The sequence below is a fragment of the Oncorhynchus keta genome, chromosome 28 (genome assembly GCF_023373465.1).
Source record: "Oncorhynchus keta strain PuntledgeMale-10-30-2019 chromosome 28, Oket_V2, whole genome shotgun sequence".
Classification (NCBI taxonomy): Eukaryota; Metazoa; Chordata; class Actinopteri; order Salmoniformes; family Salmonidae; genus Oncorhynchus; species Oncorhynchus keta.
The window spans coordinates 74,200,984-74,226,881 of record NC_068448.1 but is presented as its reverse complement, the minus strand read 5'-3'; the positions used below and the strand labels follow the sequence as shown (position 1 = coordinate 74,226,881).

Here is a 25,898-nt window from a genome sequence, read left to right as displayed (position 1 = left end):
GATACCTAGTATGTTGTACAACTGAATGCCTTCAACTGAAATGTGTCTTCCGCATTTTACCCAACCCCTCTGAATCAGAGAGGTGTGGGGAACATCCACGTTTACTGCCTTGTTCAGGGGCAGAACGACAGATTTTTACCTTGTCAGCTCGGGGATTCGATCCAGGAACCTTTCGGTGACTGGCCCAACGCTCTAACCACTAAAAGACCTATTCACTGAGTAAATGTGGTTGTTTAAAAACAAAAACAACTTGGTCTTGTAATGTACGAAAAAGAGACTGTAGTTTCAATGGGACCCCTGCTTAAATAAAGGTTCAATGAGGTCCCTTGCCTTGTTTGAACCTACTGTAAGAATGTCTTAATATATCTTAAGTCATTAATGGTGCTGTCTAAAGTGTTCACGCAACCGTAGTATGCGGCTTAGGGAATTGGGAACAGCCCCCAGCTGTTCAGACCAGACTCGTCTTCCAATCAATCTGCCTTACCACACACACTAGTCACACTCTGTTGCAGCGCTCCGTAACTTCATGCTTGTGTGGCCTTATTCATCTGTGCTTCCCTTATTGAAGGAGCAAGATGGCCTGCTGCCCCACTCTCACCTTTCTTTTAATGAATATGTCTGATCTGATTCCATTCCTGTAGGTGCAGCTCCACTGAGGACCGGAATTCTTATTGAAATCCTTATCACGAGGTGGGTCAACTTTACAAATCCTGTATTAGCCTGTTAATATGGATAGTAATACATAATGTGTGTTATTCCCTTTTTTGCTCATAAAGAAGGCGCTATACATGGTATCCGACATTAACATTTTTATTGAATTCTGGGTGGGGTTAATTTGGATTGCTTTAGCTGGACTGACAAGAATGATTAAAGTACCTTTTTCCATTACTTAATTGCTTCTCTCTACTAGTGTTACAGTGTATACTGGTATTACGGTAATATCACAGTACCAAAACGTCATGATACTTCAAACATTGCAGAATACCTTAGTACCGTTTCATATTTTTCAGCCCTACCGATCTAAAGAACATGCCTGGCACCTTTTATAAAATATTTACAAAGTCAGTTTTGTTTATAAATTCTGTTGAATTTAAGCAATAGCCACTAGTCCCCCGCACATTGACTCGGTACCGGTAACCCCTGTATATAGCCTCGATATTGTTATTTTACGGCTGCTCTTTAATTATTTGCTACTTTTATTTCTTGTTTTTTGACTTATCTGTTTTTTACTTCGCACATGTTTTTCTCAAAACTGCATTATTGGTTAAGGGCATTTATTTATTTATTGGTTAAGTAAGTATTTCATTGTAAGGGCCACACTTGTAGTATTCGTCGCATGTGACAAATAACATTTTATTTGATGGTCTCTTGTATGCGCAGGTCGCATTTCCTACCAGCCCTCACTCACCTGCTTCTCTAACACTCTTCGTGCGCATTTATTCCTCCGTCAGTTAAAAAAATATTTACTTTAGCAGCGGGGATGCAGACCCAGACCCTGCTGAGTCTTCTGCTGTTAGATTTGTACATGTGTTACATTGGAGCAGCGTGCAAAGCAAGCAATGTTGATACATTGTATAATTTCATCGCCTGTTTTATCCAAGAGCACAGGCCAATCTGAGTAGACTTTGCAAGTTCACTGTTGTGCAACCTCTGAGTGTCAGAGAAGGACAATGGAGCACTGCTTCACAACAGTCATGCTTCCATGGCTTGTTTCTAGTCTAAACGGTTAATGAAATATGACCCATATGACAGAAATATGCCCCATAATAGCGGAGATGACTTTTAAAAATCTAGCTGCATTTGCACGCATTTATGAACATTTCACAAACCATGTTGCGGGCCGTTTTAAACTAATCCCGGGTAGATAATTATGGGCTTAATAACAAACAACGTTGTTCAGTCATGTTACCTAGCTAACAACCTGGTAACTTGTTGGTTGACACAGGAAGAAAGGAAAAGTGTCTGCTAGTCATGAGATGTGCTTCAAAGGTAGGATTCATATACAGTGCATTTAGAAAGTATTCAGACCCCTTGACTTTTTTACCCCAAAAACTACATTACAGCCTTATTCTCAAATTGATTAAATACATATTTTACTCATTAATCTACACACAATACCCCATAATGACAATGCAAAAAAAGGATTTTAGACAACATAAATGCCTTATTTACATAAGTATTCAGACCCTTTGCTATGAAACTCGATTGATTTGATCAATTGATCATCCTTGAGATGTTTCTACAACTTGAAAGGCACACACCTGTCTATATAAGGTCCCACAGTTGAATGTGCATGTCAGGGCAAAAACCAAACCATGAGGTCGAAGGAATTGTCCGTAGAGCTCTGACACAGATCTGGGGTAGGGTACGAAAAAATGTCTGCAGTATTGAAGGTCCCCAAGAACACAGTGACCTCCATCATTCTTACATGGAAGAAGTTTGGAACCACCAAAAATGCTTCCTAGAGCTGGCCGCCCAGTCAAACTGAGCAATCGGGGGAGAAGGGTTTTGGTCAGGGAGGTGACCAAGAAACCGATTGTCACTCTGACAGAGCTCCAGAGTTCCTCTGTGGAGACGGGAGAACCTTCCAGAAGGACAACCATCTCTGCAGCACTCCACCAACCAGGCCTTTATAGTAGAATGGCCAGGCGGAGGCCACTCTTCAGTAAAAGGTACATGACAGCCTGCTTGGAGTTTGTCAAAAGGCACCTAAAGGACTCTCAGACCATGAGAAACAAGATTCTCTGGTCTGATGAAACCAAAATTGAACTCTTTGGCCTGAATGCCAAGTGTCACGTCTGGAGGAAACGTGTCACCATCCCAAAGGTGAAGCATGGTGGTAGCAGAATCATGCTTTGGGGGTGTTTTTCAGCGGCAGGGACTGGGAGACTAGTCAGGATTGAGGGAAAGATGAATGGAGCAAAGTACACAGAGATCATTGATGAAAACCTGCTCCGGAGCGGGGCGAAGGTTCACCTTCCAACAGGACAACGATCCTAAGCACACAGCCAAGACAACGCAGAAGTGGCTTCAGGATGTCCTTGAGTGGCCCAGCCAGAGCCCGGACTTGAACCCGAACGTACATCTCTGGAGAGACCTGAAAATAGTTGTGCAGCGACGCTCTCCATCCAACCTGACAGAGCTTAAGAGGATCTGCAGAGAAGAATTGGAGAAACTCCCCAAATACAGGTGTGCCAAGCTTGTAGCCCAAGAAGACTTGAGGCTGTAATCGCTGCCAAAAGTGCTTCAACAAAGTACTAAGTAAAGGATCTGAATACTTATGTAAATGTAATATTTTAATACGATTGCAAAAACGTATAGAAATCTGGTTTTCCTCTGTCTTTATGGGGTATTGTGTGTAGATTGAGGGAAAAAAATATATTGAATCCATTTTAGAATAAGGCTGTAACGTAACAAAATGTGGAAAATATCAAGGGGTCTGAATACTTTACGAATGCACTATAGGCCTAATGTAAGCCTACACAAAATAACAATTATAAATATATACATTTGTTTCTTGTGCTCCTTAAATTCTGTTTGCTGCTTAATGTTTTAAAAGTTTGGAGTTGAGTAATGTCATTGTTGTGTGTGTGTGTGGGAGAGAGAGAGTGGTGTGGGTGTTTGAGAGGGAGGGAAGGAGACAGAGAGTGGTGTGTGTGTGGGAGGGAGAGAGAGAGTGGTGTGTGTGTGTGTTTATAAGAGGGAGAGAGAGAGAGTGGTGTGTGTGTTTATGAGAGGGAGAGAGAGAGAGAGAGAGAGAGTGGTGTGTGTGTTTATGAGAGGAGAGAGAGAGAGAGAGTGGTGTGTGTGTTTATGGGGGGGTGCGTAAGGTAAGGAGGGAAAGTGTGTGTCTGAAGAGAAAATAAGCTTTCATGCAATTTTCCCTTACTGACAATGACATGCAGATCATGATGCATATATATTCATTCCTCCAGCCAAATGTTTTTTATTTGTTTTTTTTTACCTTTAATTAAATAGGCAAGTCAGATGAGGACAAATTGTTATTTACAATGACGGCCTACCCCGTCGCTGGGCCAATTGTGCGCCGCCCTATGGGACTCCTAATCACGGCCGGATGAGATTCAGCCTGGATCACAGGATTATATATTAGGTAGGCCTTTGCAAATATGAGCAAATCAGCCATTCTATGCAGCATTCTATTACACAGTGAACAGTGGGAAGTTAAATTCAATGTGTTGTATTGAGTAGACGTGTGAATTTCAGTGACAGATTTTTTGAGAACGGGAACAAGTGTCAGGGGACGTAGCCAACAGGATGCTAAGCCACTGATCTTTGGTGATTTTATGTTGTGTAAATTCACTTGCCACATAATTGTCGCTGTGTTGATTTCTTTCAAGAGAAAATCAACAAACGCCTAAAACTCTAGTGCCTTTTTGTCAGTAGATAAAGATACTCCATGGATGTAATGTTGGGTCACATGCAAATATGATCTAATATTAATCAAATTCTCATGAAACCTCATAAATCCTAAGTTTTAGGCAAACAAAATACATTGTTCATCGGTGTGGGTAGTAGTTTCACTTTCTGTCTAATTAGGTATTTTCTGAACAATGTACCTGTCCATTTAGGGCAGTTCCCAACCTTTTTCGATCACTGTACGACAAACTGAATTTTGCTCTGCCAGAATACCACTGAAGTTCCCGCTCATGCATTTGACCAGTAGGCCTATGATCTCATGAGTCTTCCCAAGTACCCACTGTGGATAGGCTAAGTACCCCCAGGGGTCCTTAGTACCCCTGGTTGGAAGCCACTGATTTAGGGGACAGAATTTGGCCCAGGAGCACCACCAGAGATGTTTGTCTATTTTCCTGATTCTCTGTGGGGTCCCCTAAATCTCAGTATATTCTATGAAAACCAGTGTTTACTTAATTTTGTTAAATAACAGTTGATTTCATGCTAATAAAATGTCTAGAATTCCTGTTTGTAATAGAAACAAGCAAAACACAGAAGGCCTATTTTAAATTGCCTTTATTCTTTATTCTGCTCATGTTGCATGGAGAATATAGAAAACTAAATCACTACAGTCAGGAGATTTTCAGTAAGGTCCATCCAAGAGCTTCACTCTTCATCATGACATTTCTGTGACAGAAGATGGATAAAGATTCAAATTGAATTAACTATCGTGAACACTAAAAACATTCTTAGAATATTCTGTGGGTCATCAACTATAAATTAAACAATAGGGCACCTTGTTTGAGTTTACAGAGTACACTACAAACATCATCCATTACACAAAATGTTTACTAGTAAATTAAAGATTTTACAAAAACAATTAAAGAAGCAACGATGTCTAGTGTTTATCTAAGTAAATGTCTAGTATTTATAAGTAAATAAAAATGCGTTGCTTGCCATCACAGTAAGTCACCACTTAAACCAATAAATATGATGCTTTTGAAAAAACATTTTTTAACCCATGACAGGAAATATTATTCAAATGTATAGAATATAATAGAATAACACTTTATAGGTAGTTGTATGGTTATTGGACATCAAATACTTACAAAGATATTGATGTTGGGGCCGTCGTCATACATGACAAATGAAAACCAATATAATTATTTTGATGCAAAGAACTGACCTGGGAGCCGACATCACAACTCTTGACCTCACTCTTCCTCCTTTCCTTTCTGTGATGGAGAAGATGGATTGATTATGAGAAGAAAAAATATATACTGCCATTTATACTGTGACCTCTGGTTGAAATTTTACAGTTGGGAACTTCAACAGGTATAGTTACTTAGTAACAATTTAACACATAACTAATGTATTACTTATTTTCTTCAGGAATCAATGGATGAATATAGAGAATTGAAATAACCATTAAACAGAGTCCCAGATCCCAGACTTTAGCATTGAAGCTATTTAAGGTTGAGGATTTTGCCATACATTACAAATGGGAATCTGCTTAATTATAACCATTACAACTATGTACATTGAAACAGCAACTTCACTGACCTTGGAGCCGGAATCACGACTCTTAGCTCTCATCTTGTTAACCTGAGACTCAGCAATATCAGCCCTCTCCTCTGCCTCATCCAGTTCATGCTGAATCTTGCGGAACTTGCCCAAACTGGAATTGGCTTGTTCCTCCTGTGAATAATGTTAAATATGAATGTTAAAAATCCTGTGAATAATGTTAAGTTTCTTGCAAACAACAATTTGAGAATTACAGATGAATTAGTTGGATGATGGAACATTTTCTACTTACAGCCTCCTCTGAAGTTCTCTTGTAGGATTTGACCTTCAGCTGCAGTTTGTCCACCAGGTCCTGAAGACGGGACAAATTCTTACGGTCTTCCTCAGTCTGTACCCAAAAAGAAAGGAAAAAATTGGTCATTTGTGTGTCTTGCATTTGATTCTTAGCGTGTTAATAATGCACTGTCAAATTAAAATATGTGATGTACCTGGTAGGTGAGCTCCTTGATGCGTCTCTCATATTTACGGACACCTTTCACAGCATCACTGCTCCTCCTTTGCTCCATTTCCACTTCACTCTCTAGCTCCCTCACCTAGAAAGAAATGATGAATGTTAACACATTAATTCCATTTACGTTGTTAGTTACCACTGCTTTTAATATGAAAGCTAGAAATATGACTATAAATATGAAAAAATTATTTAGCATTAATAGAAGATTATGTAGCTGGGCCTCAGACACTTACTCTGGACTCCAGCTTCTGGATCTGCTTCTTGCCACCTTTCATGGCAATTTGTTCAGCTTCATCCAGGCGGTGCTGCAGGTCCTTGATGGTCTGCTCCATGTTCTTTTTCATGCGCTCCAGATGAGAACTGGTGTCCTGCTCCTTCTTCAGCTCCTCTGCCATCATGGCAGCATCAGTAATGGCCTTTTTGGCCTTTTCCTCAGCATTTCTGCACTCCTGCACAGCCTCCTCCACTTCATTCTGAAGCTGGGATGTGTCACCCTCTAGCTTCTTCTTCTGGCTCAACAGGCTGGTGTTCTACACATATATGTGACAAATTCCTTTTAATATAACCTCAGCAAATCTCAAATCGCAGACATTTTAAGGAGAACACAAATTGTTATCTATTACCGTCTTACCTGTGAGTGCAGCAGCTGAACTCTCTCACTAACATCCAGCAGTTCCTGCTCAGCCAGTTTGCGGCCTCTCTCAGTCTGCTCCACCATGGCTCTCAGCTCATCCAGTTCAGCCTGCATCAGGTTGTTGCGTCTCTCTACAATAGCAATGTTCTCCTTCAGATCATCATTGCCACGAAGAGCATCATCCAGCTGCATTTGAGAATCCTGAAGAGAGAATTTATGATTTTACTATATTTTGTTTCACAGTGTGGTTTGGCTTTTGTGAAGGCACAAGCAATGTTTTTAATTCACAATGGTGTGGAGGTGTTACCTTCAGATGGGAATGAAGACCCTTAAGTTGCTTCTGGGCCTCTGCTGCCTGCCTGTTGGCCTGGCTGAGCTGGATCTCCATCTCATTGAGATCTCCCTCCATCTTCTTCTTCAGCCTGAGAGCTTCATTCCTGCTGCGAGTCTCTGACTCCAGGGAGCTTTGCAGGGTATCCACCACTCTCTGCTGGTTCCTCTTATTCATCTCCATCTCCTCATCCTTCTCCACCAGCTTCCGTTCAATGTCAGCTTTGACCTGATTGAACTCCAGCTGTGCTCTCATGATCTTGCCCTCCTCATGCTCTAGGGATCCCTATGAGAACACAGCCACCCATAGTTTAGAAGATTTTACAATTCAATTCTGGAACTTTCACTATCTGTAAATGTTTTCTTACCTCAGCTTCCTCTAAAGCAGACTGTATCTCAGCCTTCTCCTGCTCCAGCTGTTTACGGATCTTCTCCAGCTCATGGATGCTCTTTCCTCCCTCACCAAGTTGCTCAGTCAGGTCAGAAATTTCCTCTGTGGAAAAATATAATTTTACATCAGAATCTTTTTGTGACAACTAGTAGGGTTGGGCTGTATCTAGATGTTCATATCGGGGTATACGGTATTACCGTTGGTGCATATTTATTTGGCACATCTTAGATAGTTAAATTTACACTATTGAAAATCATACCATCGGTATTTCAAAATAACCCGGTATACGATACATATGAAAAAACACCCAAGCCTAATAACTACAATATTTTTGTGATCTCTATAACCTATCAATCTTTAATTAACTAAGTTATATAGGCAATAATGCACATTCTCTGACCTTGAAGGTTCTTGTTCTCTCTCTTCATCGTCTCTAGATGATCCAGCGATTCCTCATAGGAGTTCTTGAGTTTGAAGAGTTCAGTGCTGAGAGATCTGGCCTCTTTCTGGGAGCTCTCTAGCTCAGTCTGAGACTCTTCAAACTTCTGCTTCCACTCAGCCAGGACCTGGACACGTAAGTGGTTTCAATACAGTATATGATTAGGATAAGAGGTACTTTATTGTCCATTAACTTACAGAAGAACGATGCTCACAACCTAAGCCCCCGAGAAAACACGGGCAGAATGCAATGGGTCAGCCGCAGTGCAACTCCCCTGGAGCAGTTATAAGGGTGAAGTGCCTTGCTCAAGGGTATGTAGGGTTATTATTATATTATGATGACAGCAACCTTCTGGTTGTCGGCGAATTCAACGCCAGATTTCCTCATCTGAGCTGGGATTCAAGGCCTGCTTCTCTAACCACTAGTCTACATGCTGTCCCTATTATGTACTATAATCAATCAAATGTATTTATAAAGCCCTTCTTACATCAGCTGATGTCACAAAGTGCTGTACAGAAACCCAGCCTAAAACCCCAAACAGCAAGCAATGCAGGTGTAGAAGCAGGGTGGCTAGGAAAAACTCCCTAGAAAGGCCAGAACATAGGAAGAAACCTAGAGAGGAACCAGGCTATGAGGGGTGGCCAGTCCTCTTCTGGCTGTGCCGGGTGGAGATTATAACAGAACATTGCCAAGATGTTCAAATGTTCATAGATGACCAGCAGGGTTAAATAATAATCACAGTGGTAATGAAGACTAATAGGAAGGCTAATTGGACTTGTCTACAATTAATTTTCTACCTTGTCGAAGTTCCTTTGCTTTTTGTCCAGAGCGGCAGCAGATGCATTGGATCTCTCCACATCCACCATGAGATCTTCAATCTCATTCTGGAGTCTGTGTTTAGTCTTCTCCAGGGAGGAGCATTTAGCATTAACAGCTTCCACAGCCTCCTCTGCATCCTGCAGACGCTGAGCCAGCTTTTTCCTGGATTGACATAGATGAGAAACATTTAAGACATCTGCCTTTTTTCTGTCTGATATTTAATGGTTCTATATCAGGTAATCTATGTATCATTCATCATGTACTTTTGTGTGTCACTAATTCAGCCAAGGTTGAATAGCCTTAAATGTAAGACAGAAACCTTGCTTTTTTTTGTAAGCTTCAATATTGCAAATAGATTGTGGCTTCTATCAATGTATTTGTCTGCATACTTTCCAATCCCCCATAAATATATTTTTTTAAAGATATATTATTAAATGTATATATTTTTTAAATATGTGTTTGTTTATTATTTTCCCCCAACCCTACCATCCCTCCCCTAATTGGAGTAAACTAATGGACGACAACAACAACACTTAGGCTCCTACTTCCATCTTATACATACTATATACATTTTACAGACACAGTATATTTTACATTAGTTATCTTTTGTTTGTTTTCAGTCCCATCTTTCAGCTACCCTCAACCCCACCCATCTATCTCTGAACACCATACAGTTGTGAAGTTTCATAAAAGTTCTGAACCTGCAGGTCATTGTTCTCTTTCTATTCTCTTAGTTTCTACAATTGTAAATTAAAAATAACAATTTTTGCTAAGTGTGTTATTATTTTATTGATCGATTTGACTATGACTTTTCAGATGACCCAGTAGTGCTATTTGCAGAGTTAACCAGGTAAATGTTGAAATCCTTCAGCCAGTATAATAATTTAAATTAAGCGTCCTTACTTTGCATCTTCAAGCTCCTCGGTCTTCTGGATGGCATCAGTTTCATACTTGGTTCTCCACTGAGCCACTTCAGCATTAGCCTTGGACATGCCACGCTGCAGCTCAGACTTGGCCTCCTGCTCCTCCTCATACTGCTCCCTCAGCAGGTCTGAGTCATGGCGAGCAGACTGCACTGCATGGGCAAGTGCGTTCTTTGCCTGGTAAGGACATTTTGTAAAGAATCAAATTATGCCGGAGGTTAAATGATGTTGATTATTGACCCTGCATTTTTAGTATAAATACCTTGACTTCCTCCTCCAGTTGTCTCTTGAGGTCTTCAATCTGCTGAACGTTGGACTGCTTACCTCTGGTCAGTTGGGAGACCAGAGAGTCCTTCTCCTCCAGCTGTCTGGCAAGTTCACCTGTTTTAATGCAATTGTAATTATTTCTAATTATATTATTTATTTGGTTATTTGTTGTTGCTGTTCATGTGAATGTCCAGATTTTTTGTTAATATACCATTCTCAGTTTGAAGCTTTGCTTTCTGCATGGTGAAATCATTGATGGATCGCTGTCCTTCCTCAGCTTTCGTCCTGTATTCACTCATCTGGTCCTCGAGAGTGCGGCACATTTTCTCCAAGTTTGTCTAAAAACAGATTTGTTTTTTGAATGACAGAACACTGCCACTGGATTCCATCATTAAAAAGCATAACACGTTTTGATTGCTTAGTGATACCACATACTTTAGACTTGACAATCTGCTCCATGTTGGAGACCACATCGTCCAACTCCAGCCTGAGCTCACTCTTTTCCTTCTCCAGCTTCTGCTTCACTCTCTGAAGGTTGTCAATCTGCTCTCCCAGGTCAGCCACACTGTCAGCATTTTTCTTCCTCAGAGTGGCAGCTGTAGCCTCATGCTGCAGAGTAGCCTCTTCAAGGTCTCTGCGCACCTTCTGAAACTCAGCCTCCCTCTTCTTGTTCATCTCAATCTGGGCAGCAGTGGCTCCACCTGCTTCCTCCAGCCTCTCACTGATCTCTTCCAGCTCTCTGGACAAGTCTGCCCTCTGTTTCTCCACCTTGGCACGGGCAGCTCTCTCCGCCTCAAGCTCTTCCTCCAGCTCTTCAATGCGGGCCTGAAATGGTTGGAATGTAAATGTTTTGATAAGAACGGAACATAAACAAGTGTAACACAATGTTGACCTTTTCAACAATACTATTAAAATACCTGCAGCTCCTTCAGTTTCTTCTGAAGTTGGGCACTCATGGCCTGCTCATCCTCAATCTTGCTGTTGAGTTGGCTCGTCTCAAAATCCTTCCTGATAAGTAAAGTACACATTTTAGAGCTTTCTGTAAAGGAATTATTCATTAGATTTTGTGGGTTGTGATCTTACTTCTTCATTCTCTCCTCCAGTTGCTGCTTGTCGTTCTCCAGGTCCATTAGGCTCTCCTGGGTCAACTTCAAGTCTCCTTCCAGCTTTCTTTTGGCTCTCTCAAGGTCCATCCTGACCTTCTTTTCTTGCTCCAGAGACCCTTCAAGCTGATTAAGGATATATTAAACAATATTGTGCTGTAGGCTATTTTAGGATATTACTTCATTTGTTGTAATTTTTTATTTCCTATTTGGTACTCACATCATCAACTTGCTGTTCCAGTTTGGCTTTGGCCTTGGTCAGCGTGTTGACCTTGTCCTCCTCACTCTGCAGGTCATCCAACGTTTGCTGATGAGCCTCCTGCAGAGCCTTCTTCTCCTTGGTCAGCTTGGCAATGATTTCATCCAGAGCTGCCATCTCTTCAGTCAGGTTTTTAACCTAAGGAAACAATGTCATTACGTTTTCATCCAAAACAATCAATTGGAGTTTTAACAATACAATAATGAAGAACAACTTTTACCTTGTTCTCTGTGGCATGCTTTTCCTTCTCCACTTTAGCCAGAGTGAGCTCCAGATCATCAATGTCCTTCTTGAGTTCTGAGCACTCATCTTCCAGCTTCCTCTTCTTAGCAGTCAGCTCTGAATTCATCTCCTCCTCATCCTCCAGTCTTTCTGTCAGCTCTTTGGATTTGGCCTCAAGCTGGATTTTGCTCTTGATCAGACCCTCGCATCTCTCTTCAGCATCACCAATAGTGTCTTCTGACTGTCAATGTGTCAAAATATTGTAAGTATATCAAATTCTCCAAAGCTCAGAAGTCTGTTTCGTGGCAAAATATTTGGAGACTACAAATGCTCCGCTGATTGTACATACCTATTTAGCAAATCATGTCTCCTCTTTCTCTGTTTTTACATTTCTCTAGTTCGCTAAGGCAATTCTGACAAAGGATGTGAGCGCAGAAACGTAACTGTGGTGCAGTTAAAGTTACTCACAGTTTGGACAGCAATCTGCAGGTCATTCTTCTCTTGGATAAGGGAGACCATCTTCTCTTCCAGCTCCTTTCTACGGGCTTCACATTTAGCATAAGCCTCTTTAAGCTTCAGGAATTCTTCCTTCATGTTCGCCATCTCCTTCTCAGTCTCTGCTGACTTCAGCAGAGGTTTAATCTTAAAGAACATCTTCATCCAGGGCCAATTCTTGACACCCATGAAGGCACGAATGTTCCATTGGATCACAAGCAAGGCGTCCCTGTGAAATGGAACAGAAGTAGCTTTTTATACACCCTTTTCCACCTCCACCATATTGTCTGCAGAAGTTTTATCTACTCTTATTCCAACCTGCGGTCAACAATTTTCTGGAACTCAATTCTGGCAAGTAGACCACGTGATCGGGCCTGCATTCCAGTGATGATAAGAGCGAGACGGTCATCTCTCATCTCCTCAAGGGTACCCAGGAGACCAGCCTTGAAGAACACCTAATGATAAACCAAGGCCATACTTTGGTACATGGATTGTCTTGTATTTGTACGATTGTATTTTTCTGCCAGTTGACCATAAATAACTTGAATGTGGTATCTCCCAGATTTACAAAACGTAGTAGTCATGTTTAGACGGCTAATTTCTTGCCTCTGTGAAAATGGCACAAATTGACCACAAGTTGGCCTTGTCATGTGCAATTGATTTTACAACTTCTGTCCCAGCATGACTGAGAGTGAAAAAAATGTGCACATTTTTTAAAAACATGTACAGAAAGTCTATCTCTAACAGTATGCCACAATGCTTTGTATTGTCTTATATATAGACAGATATGGATCTACTACATGGTAAATATTTGCATTTCTTGACTTGATCCTTTTCCCCTAGAGACAGATGATATGTAGAAAACATGCTCAGTGGTATATCATCAGTTATTTCAACAGGCATTTATCAGGTAAACCTAGTGGTAACATACTGCTTGGACCCCGTAATTGCTGCTGTTCCAACGGGTCTAATTGCTTTTCATCTATTTAGGGAACATACCTTAGTGTGTCCTAATCTGTACTGGGTGTGGTCAATGTCCAGAGAGCCTAGCAGTTTTTCTGCTGCCTTCATGTTGTCAATGAACTGACCCTCAGGGATGGCATTTGGATTGAGGATGCGGTATCTGAATTTAAATTAGAAAGCAATTATCTTCAAAAATGGAACACCTGAATAGGTAAACAGTTGAATTTATTTTGGACAGGAAATGCATATTGATTTGTACCTTTGTTTGAAGTCAGCATACAGGATCCTGTTGGGGAAGCCCTTTCTGCAGATCCTGATGCCTTCCAGCACACCGTTACAGCGCAGCTGGTGCATGACCAGAGGATTCTCCATGGCCCCAGGAGTCTTGGTCTCATTGGGGATGAGGCAACGCACAAAGTGAGGGTGAGTAGACCTCAAGTTGGTCATGAGTTTACCCAAGTTCTCCTGTAAGTATGACAAATGTAGAATTTTCCAGAAATGACTCCCAGTACCTCACGAGTCATAACGGCATTTAATGCTAACTTGCCAATCCACAACAAACTGACATGTCAAATTTATCACAAATATAATACATTTGTTATTTTCTGCCATTTGAAAACATCAGAAGTATATTGATTTAAAGTCAGATTTACCCTGTGCAATGCAGACACAGTCTGGAAGGAAGAGCCTTTCTTCTTCTTTCCTCCAGCCGCTTTTTCTTCAGGTGCTGTATGATAATGACATCAATTAAATATACTATTGTCATGTACATTTGTATTTATTTTAGTGATTTGTAGTCTTTGCCGATAAAAACACATAGTACCTCCTTCTGCACCAGCATAGCTCACAAAGAGGTTGGCCAGGAACTTAAGACTTGACTTCTGGAACAGTCCGACCACAGTCTCATTCAGCGGGTCCTTGTTCTTCACCAGCCAGTTACCAATGTTGTAGTCAACAATGCCAGCATAGTGAACCAGGGAGAAATGTGCCTCTGGTCTACCCTTAATAATCCTAGGCTTCTGGAAGCATGCATTTTTGCCCAGATGGTTCTCATACAGCTTAGCTTTGAATGTAGAATCACTGGCCTTGGGGAACATGCACTCCTCTTCAAGGATGGACATGATACCCATGGGCTGAAAGGGGAAAATGAATGAAAATAAATTAATACTAAGGCAAAATCATAAATATGAGAATAATTTGTTGTTGAAGCACATTTATGAAGATTGCCCGTGTAATGTTTGAAATCCTAAAGATTCAATCATATAAATTAAACTACTGCGAAACTGAAGACACCAACCCTTTCAATGAGGTCAATGCAGGCAGCCAAGTCCATGCCGAAGTCAATGAACTCCCAGACGATGCCCTCTTTCTTATATTCTTCCTGCTCCAGCACAAACATGTGGTGGTTGAAGAACTGTTGCAGCTTCTCATTAGTGAAGTTGATGCACAGCTGCTCAAAGGTGTTGAACTGAAATAGAAGTTTACAGTTACTTCAGCTGTAATGTTTCAGATGAATAGTTTTTTGACGTGTCCTATTTATAAAATGTACATCAAACACTCACATCAAAGATCTCAAAGCCGGCAATGTCCAGCACACCAATGTAGTGCTGGCGAGCGTTCTTCGTGTCCAGTGTAAGATTGATTCTTATCACCATCCAGAGGAACATGTTCTCGTAAATTTTCTTTGCCAGTGCACCAATGGAGTAGTAAACCTTCAAAATATTGAGAAAATAATTTACCAAAACATAGACTCCAGATAAACGCATAGGGACAGTTTCCCAGACACATATCAGGCCTTGGACTAAAAGGCATCATCAATGAGGAATCACAGGCATGAACATTTTAGCAACTCTAGACAGAAGTTTTATGCTCAAAATTATTATCTCCTGGAAATGTACAACTTTTTTGAGACTCACCTGGTCGACACTCTGACCTTTGGTGACCCACTCATTTCCTACTTTGACCCTTGGGTGACACAGCCCCTTGACCAGGTCAGCAGAGTTCAGGCCCATCAGATATGCAGCTTTGTCAATATCTGGAAAGGCAAAGTTTTATGGTTGGAGGAGGCACTCTGAGCGTCAGATTCTTCAGATATTATGTTAAAGTGAGAGGTTTTTAATCAGTGCTCACCCTCAGTGCCATCTGCCTCTGCTTGCTCCTCCCGCTGTTTATTCTTGAACTTCAGGTTGCCGTAGTGCATGATGGCCCCAGTCAGCTTATAAATGCCATTAATCTCTTCTTGGGAGAATCCAAGCACATTAAAGGCATCCTAGTTTCGAAATAAAAGCCATTTTTTTGTGTTGGATATAAGTGGAATAAATCAAAATCAAATCACATTTTATTTATTCACATGCCCTGAATACAACCGGTGTAGACCTTGCTGTGAAATGCTTACTTCCAATTACATACAGTGTTCATGAACATATTTTACTCACATCAGTAGCCATTAGCTCATCTGCATCATTAATGGAAGTTACAGCAATCTCTCCTTGGGAGATGAAGGCGTAGTCATAGGGATTGCTGGTGATGAGTAGCATCTCTGAAAATAATCGAACAGCACAGTTTGATTTGTGTTCAGGCTGTAGTATAGCATAATATAGTGTAAGGGCACCCCCCCTACCGACCAGGGCGCACCCAACAGTTTGATTTGTGTTCAGGCTGTAGTATAGCATAATATAGTGTAAGGGCACCCCCCCTACCGACCAGGGCGCACCCAACAGTTTGATTTGTGTTCAGGCTGTAGTATAGCATAATATAGTGTAAGGGCACCCCCCCTACCGACCAGGGCGCACCCAACAGTTTGATTTGTGTTCAGGCTGTAGTATAGCATAATATAGTGTAAGGGCACCCCCCCTACCGACCAGGGCGCACCCAACAGTTTGATTTGTGTTCAGGCTGTAGTATAGCATAATATAGTGTAAGGGCACCCCCCCTACCGACCAGGGCGCACCCAACAGTTTGATTTGTGTTCAGGCTGTAGTATAGCATAATATAGTGTAAGGGCACCCCCCTACCAACCAGGGCGCACCCAACAGTTTGATTTGTGTTCAGGCTGTAGTATAGCATAATATAGTGTAGGGCACCCCCTACCGACCAGGGCGCACCCAACAGTTTGATTTGTGTTCAGGCTGTAGTATAGCATAATATAGTGTAAGGGCACCCCCCCTACCGACCAGGGCGCACCCAACAGTTTGGGAACCGCTGGTCTAAGATCCCTCCCAATGTCATTTTAGAAAAAGGCTCAGTGTCGTTGTCCTCACAAGGATTTTGTTAAACAAAATCTCTTTCTCTGAGCAATTGAATGAGTATAAAATGTATATAATAAAACAAATGTAGCTAAGTATTTGTATTACAGTATTTGTTTTGCTCATCATTATCATGGGATCCAATAAATCTGTACCCCACTGTAATCAGTAGTTCTCAGTTGAATTCAGAATTAGACCTTAAGCCTGCTCAGTAGTGTTTGATGATTTAATACTCACCCAGCAGTTCTGGTTTCTTTTGGGACAAGATCTGGTAGAAGATGTGATAATCTCTCTCAGCCTTGAGCTGGAAAGTTACACGTGACTTCTCCAGTAGATCTGATCAGTATGGAAAAATGCTTTTGGTATTAATGTGTTTCCTGTCAAAGAGACCTTCAATTCTGAGCAAATATACTATTGTACTCACAAGTCTCAATGTCAGCAGACGAAAGCTTCCCAGTAACTCCAAAATGAATTCGGATGAATTTACCCTGAAAGTTATTGTCAAAAGCAGAATTGAATGAGCACACCAGATCTGGGTTCGAGTAGTAGTTGTTTTCTTTTTGAATAGGTGTGCTTGATTGAGCTTGCGTGGTGTAGTGGAACTGATGGAATAGTCCCAAAAGTTTAAATCACACCTTTCACACTCTAGGCAGGCTCGATCAAACAAAGTATTTGAAAGAAGCAACAAATAGTATTTAAACCCAGGTCTGTTGCACACATACAGTCCCAAAAGGGAAGATTAGCTGATGGACCCGAGGAAGATTAGCTGACGTCATGACATCAACTAATGGGGATCCTAATAAAATTATTATCCTTATAAAATTCAAATCGAGAAGATAACAGATAAGATTAAAATATAGGATAAGATTTGAATGGTCTTTGACTGCAAACAAAGACCAAACTTACGAATCGAGAGGAGTTGTCATTCCTGATGGTCTTGGCATTACCAAAAGCCTCCAGGGCAGGATTGGCCTGGATGATTTGATCCTCCAGTGTCCCCTAGAAATCAACATCCATACAATGTGAAAATGCTGCAATGAACACCAATACTACATGAATAAAAATGGATTTTGTCAACATATGCTCGTCCAGCCATAAAGAATGTTTCATTTGGGATTGATAATGATGAATATTTGCATTCTGTTTACCTTTTTTTCTTCTGCAGCGCTTTTCTTTCCGCCGACAGCAGCAATGCTGGCAAAATACTGGATGACCCTCTTGGTGTTCACAGTCTTTCCAGCACCGGATTCTCCGCTGGGATTGAAATACAAATGTTGATGTTTCAGAATTTATCTTAATCTTAAATAGCCTCAAATCAATATAACCTTTGGTTGATGTACTTACGTAATAAGAACAGACTGGTTTTCCCTGTCTGTTGAAAGAGAAGTATCAGTAAATGTGTCATTACACAAAAATGATTTGATATGCCAATGTAGATGAAAAGGAAAAGTGATATTTTACCTGACAACATGTACTGGTAGGCATTGTCAGAGATGGAGAAGATGTGAGGAGGAGCTTCTGTCCTCTTCTTGCCTCTGTATGCATTGACAACAGACTGATCATACACTGGCAGCCACTTGTAGGGGTTGACAGTGACACAGAACAGCCCTGAGTAGGTCTGTGGAAGACGAGGGAGATGCAGATTTAGTTTCATTCATTTGAATGAATGTTTGATTTAATGGAGATATTAGCAGTCAGGCTTGACTTACGTAGATCATCCAGGCTGCGTAACGCTCTTTGAGGTTAAACAGCACAGCAGGCTCGTGCAGGAAGGTGAACATCGCCATGTCCTCAATTTTATCAAACTTTGGCGGGTTCTGGGGGTGAACGTCATCCTCCTTCACAGTAACAGTCTGAAAGATGAGCAAATTAAATGATTTGTTTCATTTTCAAGGTGAAGAGGTATTCACTTTTGAGACAAATCCTATCTTGAGATTGCACACAATGTTGAATTTTCACAAATCAACCATTTACATGTAATGCCTGATTTGCATAAAAGTTAAAGCTCTCAAGTCAGGATTCTGCTCCTTGTTTGTTATCTCTTGTGAGAAGAATGTTTATAGTCAACAGTAAATCGCATTTCAGTTTCAATTCAGTTTATAACTAACTGTTCATCAATCATAGAGTTATCCTAGCAGAAAATGTATTATCTTGTGATTTTCTCCAGGTCATATATTTTCAGAAATGCTTTTCGCCAAAATATTTACCTTTCCAAACTCAGTATCAACGGTGACTTTAGCCCCATCTCTGCTGGTGATTGTGGCCTTGACGTACTCAACCTCAGGGTCTGGCACATAGCACTCTCTCTTTATGTCAAAGGGTCTAGTCTGGCATTCCATACGCTCCTTGTCTGACTTACGCAGATAGGAAGCTGCGCCCCCAAACTCTGCCATCAACGCGTCCCCCATTCTTAAATCTGTGCAGGCAGGAAAAGAGCATTGGACACATACATATGTATATATTACACACAGTACCAGGTTTGAGTTGGAATAATATAATGTATTTGTTGTAGGTATTTGTGTATATATTATTAGGTTACCAAGGTGTGTTGTATGCTAGGAGTCTCATAACAAACTGTTCTCAAACTTAAAGCTGCAACATGTCACTTTTTGGGCGACCCAACCAAATTAACATAGAAATATGTGTTATAGATATGTCATGCTCATTGAAAGCAAGGCTAGGAAGCTGTTCTATATGCACTATTTCTATGCTTCCCGTTCTTAAGTTTTGTTTTTGTGTATTTTACTTTCAGTTTTCTACAGCTTCAAAAAGCTGAAAATATAAAGTTATTTCACATCGTTTTAGATAGTACAATGATTCTCTACACTATACTTGTAAATTAGCCTTAATACGTAAATTATTATTATTTTAAAGACCTAAATCAATTGAAATATTAGTATCACTGTATGTATATACTGTTTATGTGAGTAGTATTCTGTAGCATGGCAGACCAATAGAACTTTTAAATAATAGCTTTAAAAAATGGTGTCGTGTCAGAACACCAGTAGGCTACCCGATTTAGAACCCTAGATTGATAGGACTTCATCTGAACAATATGAAGGTCAGCAAACCAATAACACATTGAAAATAAACCAAAACATGTGAGGTTCACAGCAGACCAAAAGTAGCTAGGTCCACTGTAGCTCAAATCTACAGCTTGTGTTAGTGATGACACTGGCTACATGTAATTACTATATGGAAAGACGTATTATGCATCATATACAAGTTGACTAGATTGATGAGTACAGACCAAAATAAAAAATGGCATTAGAATAAGAATTTGGAAAACTGTCAATAGTTTTCATGAAACACATTAAACCACTAGGAGGCATGTAGTAGAACCCCTACTTTAGAGGATTATGATTCTTACCTGTTGTTGGTCACACCCTGGATACGTTGGAAAGGATCTCGACTGAGAATGAAATAGACAAATATAAAGACCAATATCAATCAACTTGCCAGTTTAAATGTGGTAATGACAATTGTTTGGTCCTGTGATGATTATTTTTGCCCTCCTCGGCAGACTGCCTCTATATGCTTACCTTCAGGATGTCCAGTGCCTTGTGTCTCCCCTGGTCTGTCTCCCCTGGTCTCCATCACTCTTTATAGAGTGTTGATCAGCCCTATATGGAGATGGGCCATGTCAGGACATGAATTAGACTGATTATTTCAAAAGATCTGTATTTGGGGCTAGAGGTGTATACCTCTTTTGACCTATCAGGCTCGTTCTAACAACAGGCTATTCCAGGGTGGACAGAGGAGGGGAGAAATTGGCTGCATTGAAAGCCCACTTGATCATAGGGCAGTCTCAGGCACTGTAGTCATCTAAAAATGCCAAGCATGTATATTTGACCAATGGGAATTAATCCAATTATATATTTTAACGTGCACTGACACAAAGTAAGTTAGTTCCAAAAACAGTTTTAAACGTTGAAACCATAAGTAATGTATGTCCGTTTTTTGTTTTTGAAATACCCCGTTATACTTTGCTCATTGTGAACACTTGGGGGTGACATAAGAAAGTGTTGTTGCAGTGCGTAAACTCACAATAGGGTTCTTATGACAAGTGCAGCTGTCTTTTGTTCACCAAGACAAGGTCACTCTTCTATGCATTGTAACAGCTACTGAAGTATTAAACTCGACCTCATCTTGTTGACGTGACAGTTTCTTTCCCTTTGTCCTTGATGACAAAAATAACCCTGTGAAATTGTTCTTTGGGTGTACAGTTTATGAAGAGCCCATAATTCAATTAATTTAAGCCACAAATGGAGCAAAGTATGAAAATGTATGAACTCACTACTGTAAGTCGTTCTGGATGAGAGCGTCTGATAAAATGTAAACTGCCTAAATAAAGGAAAGGCCAACATAAAGTGTCCTAATAGGAGCGTTGGGCCACAACAACCTGCCAGAACATAGATTCTACAAGTCTCTGGAACACTATTGGAGGGATGCGACACCATTTCTTCCAGGACAAATTACATCATTTGGTGTTTAGTTGACGGTAGTGATAAACTCTGTCTCAGGCGCTGCTCCAGAATCTCACGTAAGTGTTCAGTTGGGTTGAGATCTGGTGACTGAGACACACACACCCTTTAAACCCCCTATGCTCCTTTGAGACCCCTCTTTCAAAGTCACTGACATGTTTTCTTCTAGCCATGGTAGTCAAAAAGAAATGGGCAACTGGGCATTTTTATACATGACCCTAAGCATGATAGGGTTTTAATTGCTTAACTAACTTAGGAAACACACCTATGTGGAAGCACCTGCTTTCAATATACTTTGTATCCTTCATTTATTCAAGTGTTTCCTTTATTTTGGCAGTTAGATGTACATGTCACTTTCAAGAAACTCATGCTAGTTTTAACAAGGGGGACTCAAAATGTAAAAATGTTTTAAATAACTTGTGTAAGGTGCTGACTAATCAAGTTAGAAACGTCTGTGTAGAGTAGTATGTAAGGTGCTGACTAATCAAGTTAGAAATGTCTGTGTAGAGTAGTATGTAAGGTGTTGACCCAAGGGACATAATAAGGTCTTAGATTTGTAGTAACGTGCTGTTAAAGGTCAAGATGGCTGTCAGTGCATTAGTGTGAAGCTGTCTACAAGTTGTCTATGAGGTGATAATACTATATAAGTGGTTGTCATCACCAGAGTTTCCCTCCTTAGACCTCTTCAGGAGCACCTTTGACTCCTACTATTTCACACCTTGGGCATTCAGCCTTGAGGTTCTTTACTTTACTTCCACATGCTACTCCTCAATGACACTGTTAGGTGTCCAATTCCCAGCTGTCGGGAATTTAATTCCTGTCACTACAGGAGGGAACACATACTGATCATGACAAAACAGTCCGTTTTTACCCTAAAACCATATCAGTAGATGGTTAAAAACAAATGATATTCTCTCTCTCGAAGATGGATTTCAAAAGAAGCAACGTATTGTAAGCCAAGACTATCACTATTCTTCACCACGAGGAGAATGTAACACCCTGCAACCCATCAGCTAATACATTTATTTATTTTCTTCTTTTTTACCCCCTTTTTCTCCCCAATTTCGTGGTGTCCAATTGTTTTTTAGTAGCTACTATCTTGTCTCATCGCTACAACTCCCATACGGGCTCGGGAGAGACGAAGGTCGAAAGCCATGCGTCTTCCGATACACAACCCAACCAAGCCGCACTGCTTCTTTTTTTTTTTTAAATGTTATTTATTTTTTATGCCATTTAGCAGACGCTTTTATCCAAAGCGACTTACAGTAATGTGTGCATACATTCTACGTATGGGTGGTCCCGGGAATCGAACCCACTACCCTGGCGTTACAAGCGCCATGCTCTACCAACTGAGCTACAGAAGGACCACAGCGCACATCCAACCCGGAAGCCAGCCGCACCAATGTGTCGGAGGAAACACCGTGCCCCTAGCAACCTGGTCAGCGTGCACTGCGCCCGGCCCACCATAGGAGTCGCTAGTGCGCGATGAGACATGGATATCCCTACTGGCCTAACCCGGACAACGCTAGGCCAATTGTGCGTCACCCGGCTGCGACAAAGCCTGGGCTCGAACCCAGAGTCTGGTGGCACACAGCTAATACATTTGAAGCCTAAAAAATTGACCATGACCCACAACCCTCAAATGTTTGAATTAAGCAGTTAGCCCCAAGGAGGTGTGGTATATTGGCCATATACCGCAAACCCCCGAGGTGTCTTATTGCTATTATTAACTGGTTACCAACATAATTAGAACAGTAAACAAGTAATTTTGTGTCATACACGTGGTATATTTAAGCAAAAAGGCCCAGGGGGTGTGTAGTATATGGATAATATACCACAGCTAAGGGCTGTTCTTACGCAGTGCCATGGTATATTGGCCATATACTACAAGATCCTTATGGCTATTATAAACTGGTTACCAACGTAATCAGCACTAAAATCAGTAAAAATACATGTTTTGTCAAACATGTAGTATACATTCTGATATACCACGGCTGTCAGCCAGTCAGCATTCAGGGCTCGAACCACCCAGTTTATAATGTCTAATATACCATGGCCTTCAGCATCTAGGACCCAAACTACCTGGTTTATAATATAAAATATATGCAATTTAACAGACGCTTTTATCTACAACGACTCAACGTGCTTATGCTCCCGGGAATCTAATCACCCATTCTGGTGTTGCAAGTGCCATGCTCTACCAACTGAGCAACAAAGGACCACACTCTCTCTCATCAAGCTCCTTACTTAGTCTCAATACTTGAGCAGTCTATTCTAGGCTCAACCTTTCTTTATACGTCCTCATTCTCAGCTGTCCAGTCTTCTCGTGTTATCAACACTGTGTTCTCTCTGTCAGATAGAAGGAATGATGGCTGGACACCTTACCACTGTTCTGCTGTGTAACCTGATTCTCCTTTGCATTTCAAGGACTGCACTATCTTTAGGATGTCCATGCATCTGTTGTGACACAAAGGTCGTTGAAAACTCACATCTCAGTGTTTGTCTTTGTCCTTGGCATTGCTGTTAACGCTCTGATGCTATTGGGCTTGTGCTATTCCCATACTGTAGATGCTTTAACAGAACAAACTGTCATCGAAATGTGTTGCACTATAAATGTAACTGATTGTTGGTTTTAGAATGATTTTGAAAGCTGAGTTTAAAGTGAAGGTTGTAAGAAAGATTGTTGTTTGTCACTTGCATTTCTGTGTAAACCCAATACAGTGGTGAACCTCCTTGTACAGTAAAGTAGCTATCTACATTTGTTCATTGACTGGCAAATTGTTTACTCTGTCACCTCGCAGATATTGAATATTAGACAGTTTTGCCGAATTTTGTCACACTTAGTTTTTTATTTGTGGGGTAACTGAAGACTCCCTTTGGAACTGCTGGCTGTTTTAAAGTGTTGTATACTGTTTTAAAGTGTTGTACTACAGTATGGCTTACTAACAATTGACAGGATAACAGACGTGTCCTGTTTGGACTCAGGCAGTTACGGTGTAGTATTAACCTTATTTGTATCAGATGTAGAAGGTGTTTCTTACAACCTTCATTTTAAACTCAGCTTTCAAAATCATTCTAAAACCAACAATCAGTTACATTTATAGTGCAACACATTTCGATGACAGTTTGTTCTGTTAAAGCATCTACAGTATGGGATGGGACTCTCCTCCATGTGACTCACAGATGCAGGTCCAGCCTCTTGCATTGGGAGACCTCCTGTCAGGGACTCCAAACATGACCACACACAAGAGATGGTAAGAAGTTAACAATCTTTGGTAGCATTAAATTGTACACTGTTACAGTGTCTATGGTTTTATTTACTTTTAATTAGATGTGTTATGCCTTTAATTTCTGTCTTTTGATACCATGAACATACAAGTTACCTAACAAGTTACCTTTTCTGCTCACGTCACGCTGCGGCAGCAAGCACAATTGCTAGTTTTATTTCTATCTATCGTTGCAGGATAGTTTTGAAGAAAATACACTCATTTATTTTTATAGAATTTACCATAGAACGTTAGATATTCATTGAATTCCCATCGGGACGGAGGGTAACTTTTAAACCAGCTGATTTGTGTGATAAACTTTTTTTTATTTTCTCAATTTGATCTTACTGTCACGCCCTGACCATAGAGAGCCATTGTTTCTCTATGGTGTAGTAGGTCAGGGTGTGAATAGGGGGTGATCTAGTATATCTATGTCAATGTTGTGTTCTAGTTTCTTTTTCTATGTTAGTGTTCTGTATGATTCCCAATTAGAAGCAGCTGGTAATCGTTGTCTCTAATTGGGGTTCATATTTAAGTAGTTATTTTTCCCACCTGTGTTTGTGGGATCTTGTTTATGTGTAGTTGCCTGTGAGCACTTCATTGTCTTCACGTTTCGTTCATTCTTTATTGTTTTATGCGTTTCAGTTAATAAACATGTGGTAACCATATCACGCTTCACCTTGGTCCGATAATTCTTACGACGAACGTGACACTTGCATTTCACTTTTCATCTCTTTCAGCTAATTCATTTTGCTTTCAAGTTCCTTCTACATCTGTACATCAGCTCATTTCAAGTTCCTTCTACATCTGTACATCAGCTCATTTCAAGTTCCTTCTACATCTGTACATCAGCTCATTTCAAGTTCCTTCTACATCTGTACATCAGCTCATTTCAAGTTCCTTCTACATCTGTACATCAGCTCATTTCTAAATATTCTATCTGATTGTTGTCTCCATGTCTTCTAAACTTTAGATTGGAGCCTTAGAAATGTACTTTTTGTAACCGAATACAGTTCAGGTACCATTAACAGTTTTTAATGGGTCGGCCTCTAAGTAGCCTATGTAAAACAAGTGCTCTTGTTTAGATTTTTTTTTTTTAATAAAAAATAATAATAATCTTACTTCATCCATGCATTTCTCCATATAATTTGTAGGTTTTTCTCTGTTCAAGCTGTTGCACTACTTTGCTCATTTATATTTGCTGTAAGACTTTCCTCTATCAATAATTATTCTGTTTGATATACTGTATGCATTCATTATCATTTAAAAAATAATATTATTTTGTATTTAACTAGGCAAGTCAGTTAAGAACAAATTATTATTTACAATGATGGCCTACACTGGCCAAACCCGGACAACACTGGACCAATTGTGAACCGCACTATGGGACTCCCAATCACAGCCGGTTGTGATACAGCTTGGATTGGAACCAGGGTGTCTGTAGTGACGCCTCTAGCACTGAGATGCAGTGTCTTCGACCACGGGATTAGTTGACCTGAAAGGTCTTTAAGTGAAGTTAGCACTGTACTCTGGAAACTGTCGTGTTGTAGGGTCTGGGCCTTCAAAGACCAGAACTGACGAGCCATGGCTTTAATAAAAATACATGTATT

At 40.6% G+C, this 25,898-nt stretch overlaps 1 protein-coding gene and 1 long non-coding RNA gene across 2 annotated transcripts; one reads left to right on the top strand and one right to left on the bottom strand.

Annotated features, from left to right (window-relative positions):
* Positions 1-4,971: 4,971 nt before the first annotated feature.
* LOC118361203 (myosin-7-like) lies at positions 4,972-20,161 on the bottom strand. The gene is made up of 40 exons (XM_052483935.1): positions 20,081-20,161; positions 19,909-19,950; positions 18,746-18,954; positions 18,248-18,391; positions 18,000-18,156; positions 17,883-17,910; positions 17,687-17,792; positions 17,445-17,537; positions 16,963-17,026; positions 16,776-16,874; positions 15,729-15,832; positions 15,424-15,562; positions 15,210-15,328; positions 14,856-15,005; positions 14,591-14,761; positions 14,117-14,426; positions 13,947-14,020; positions 13,553-13,758; positions 13,330-13,453; positions 12,649-12,785; positions 12,304-12,559; positions 11,834-12,076; positions 11,575-11,751; positions 11,335-11,480; positions 11,169-11,259; positions 10,687-11,076; positions 10,463-10,589; positions 10,247-10,365; positions 9,965-10,161; positions 9,040-9,223; positions 8,204-8,369; positions 7,781-7,905; positions 7,390-7,698; positions 7,080-7,283; positions 6,682-6,978; positions 6,426-6,530; positions 6,230-6,325; positions 5,977-6,111; positions 5,600-5,648; positions 4,972-5,100 (listed from the first exon to the last, which is right to left on the bottom strand). Exons 3-39 carry the CDS (start codon positions 18,944-18,946, stop codon positions 5,628-5,630), a joined length of 5,814 nt encoding a protein of 1,937 aa, XP_052339895.1. The 5' UTR covers positions 18,947-18,954; positions 19,909-19,950; positions 20,081-20,161; the 3' UTR covers positions 4,972-5,100; positions 5,600-5,627.
* Positions 20,120-24,956, top strand: LOC127912901 (uncharacterized). The gene is made up of 2 exons (XR_008083975.1): positions 20,120-24,276; positions 24,486-24,956. It is a non-coding gene; the product is annotated as an uncharacterized LOC127912901 (long non-coding RNA).
* Positions 24,957-25,898: the final 942 nt, after the last annotated feature.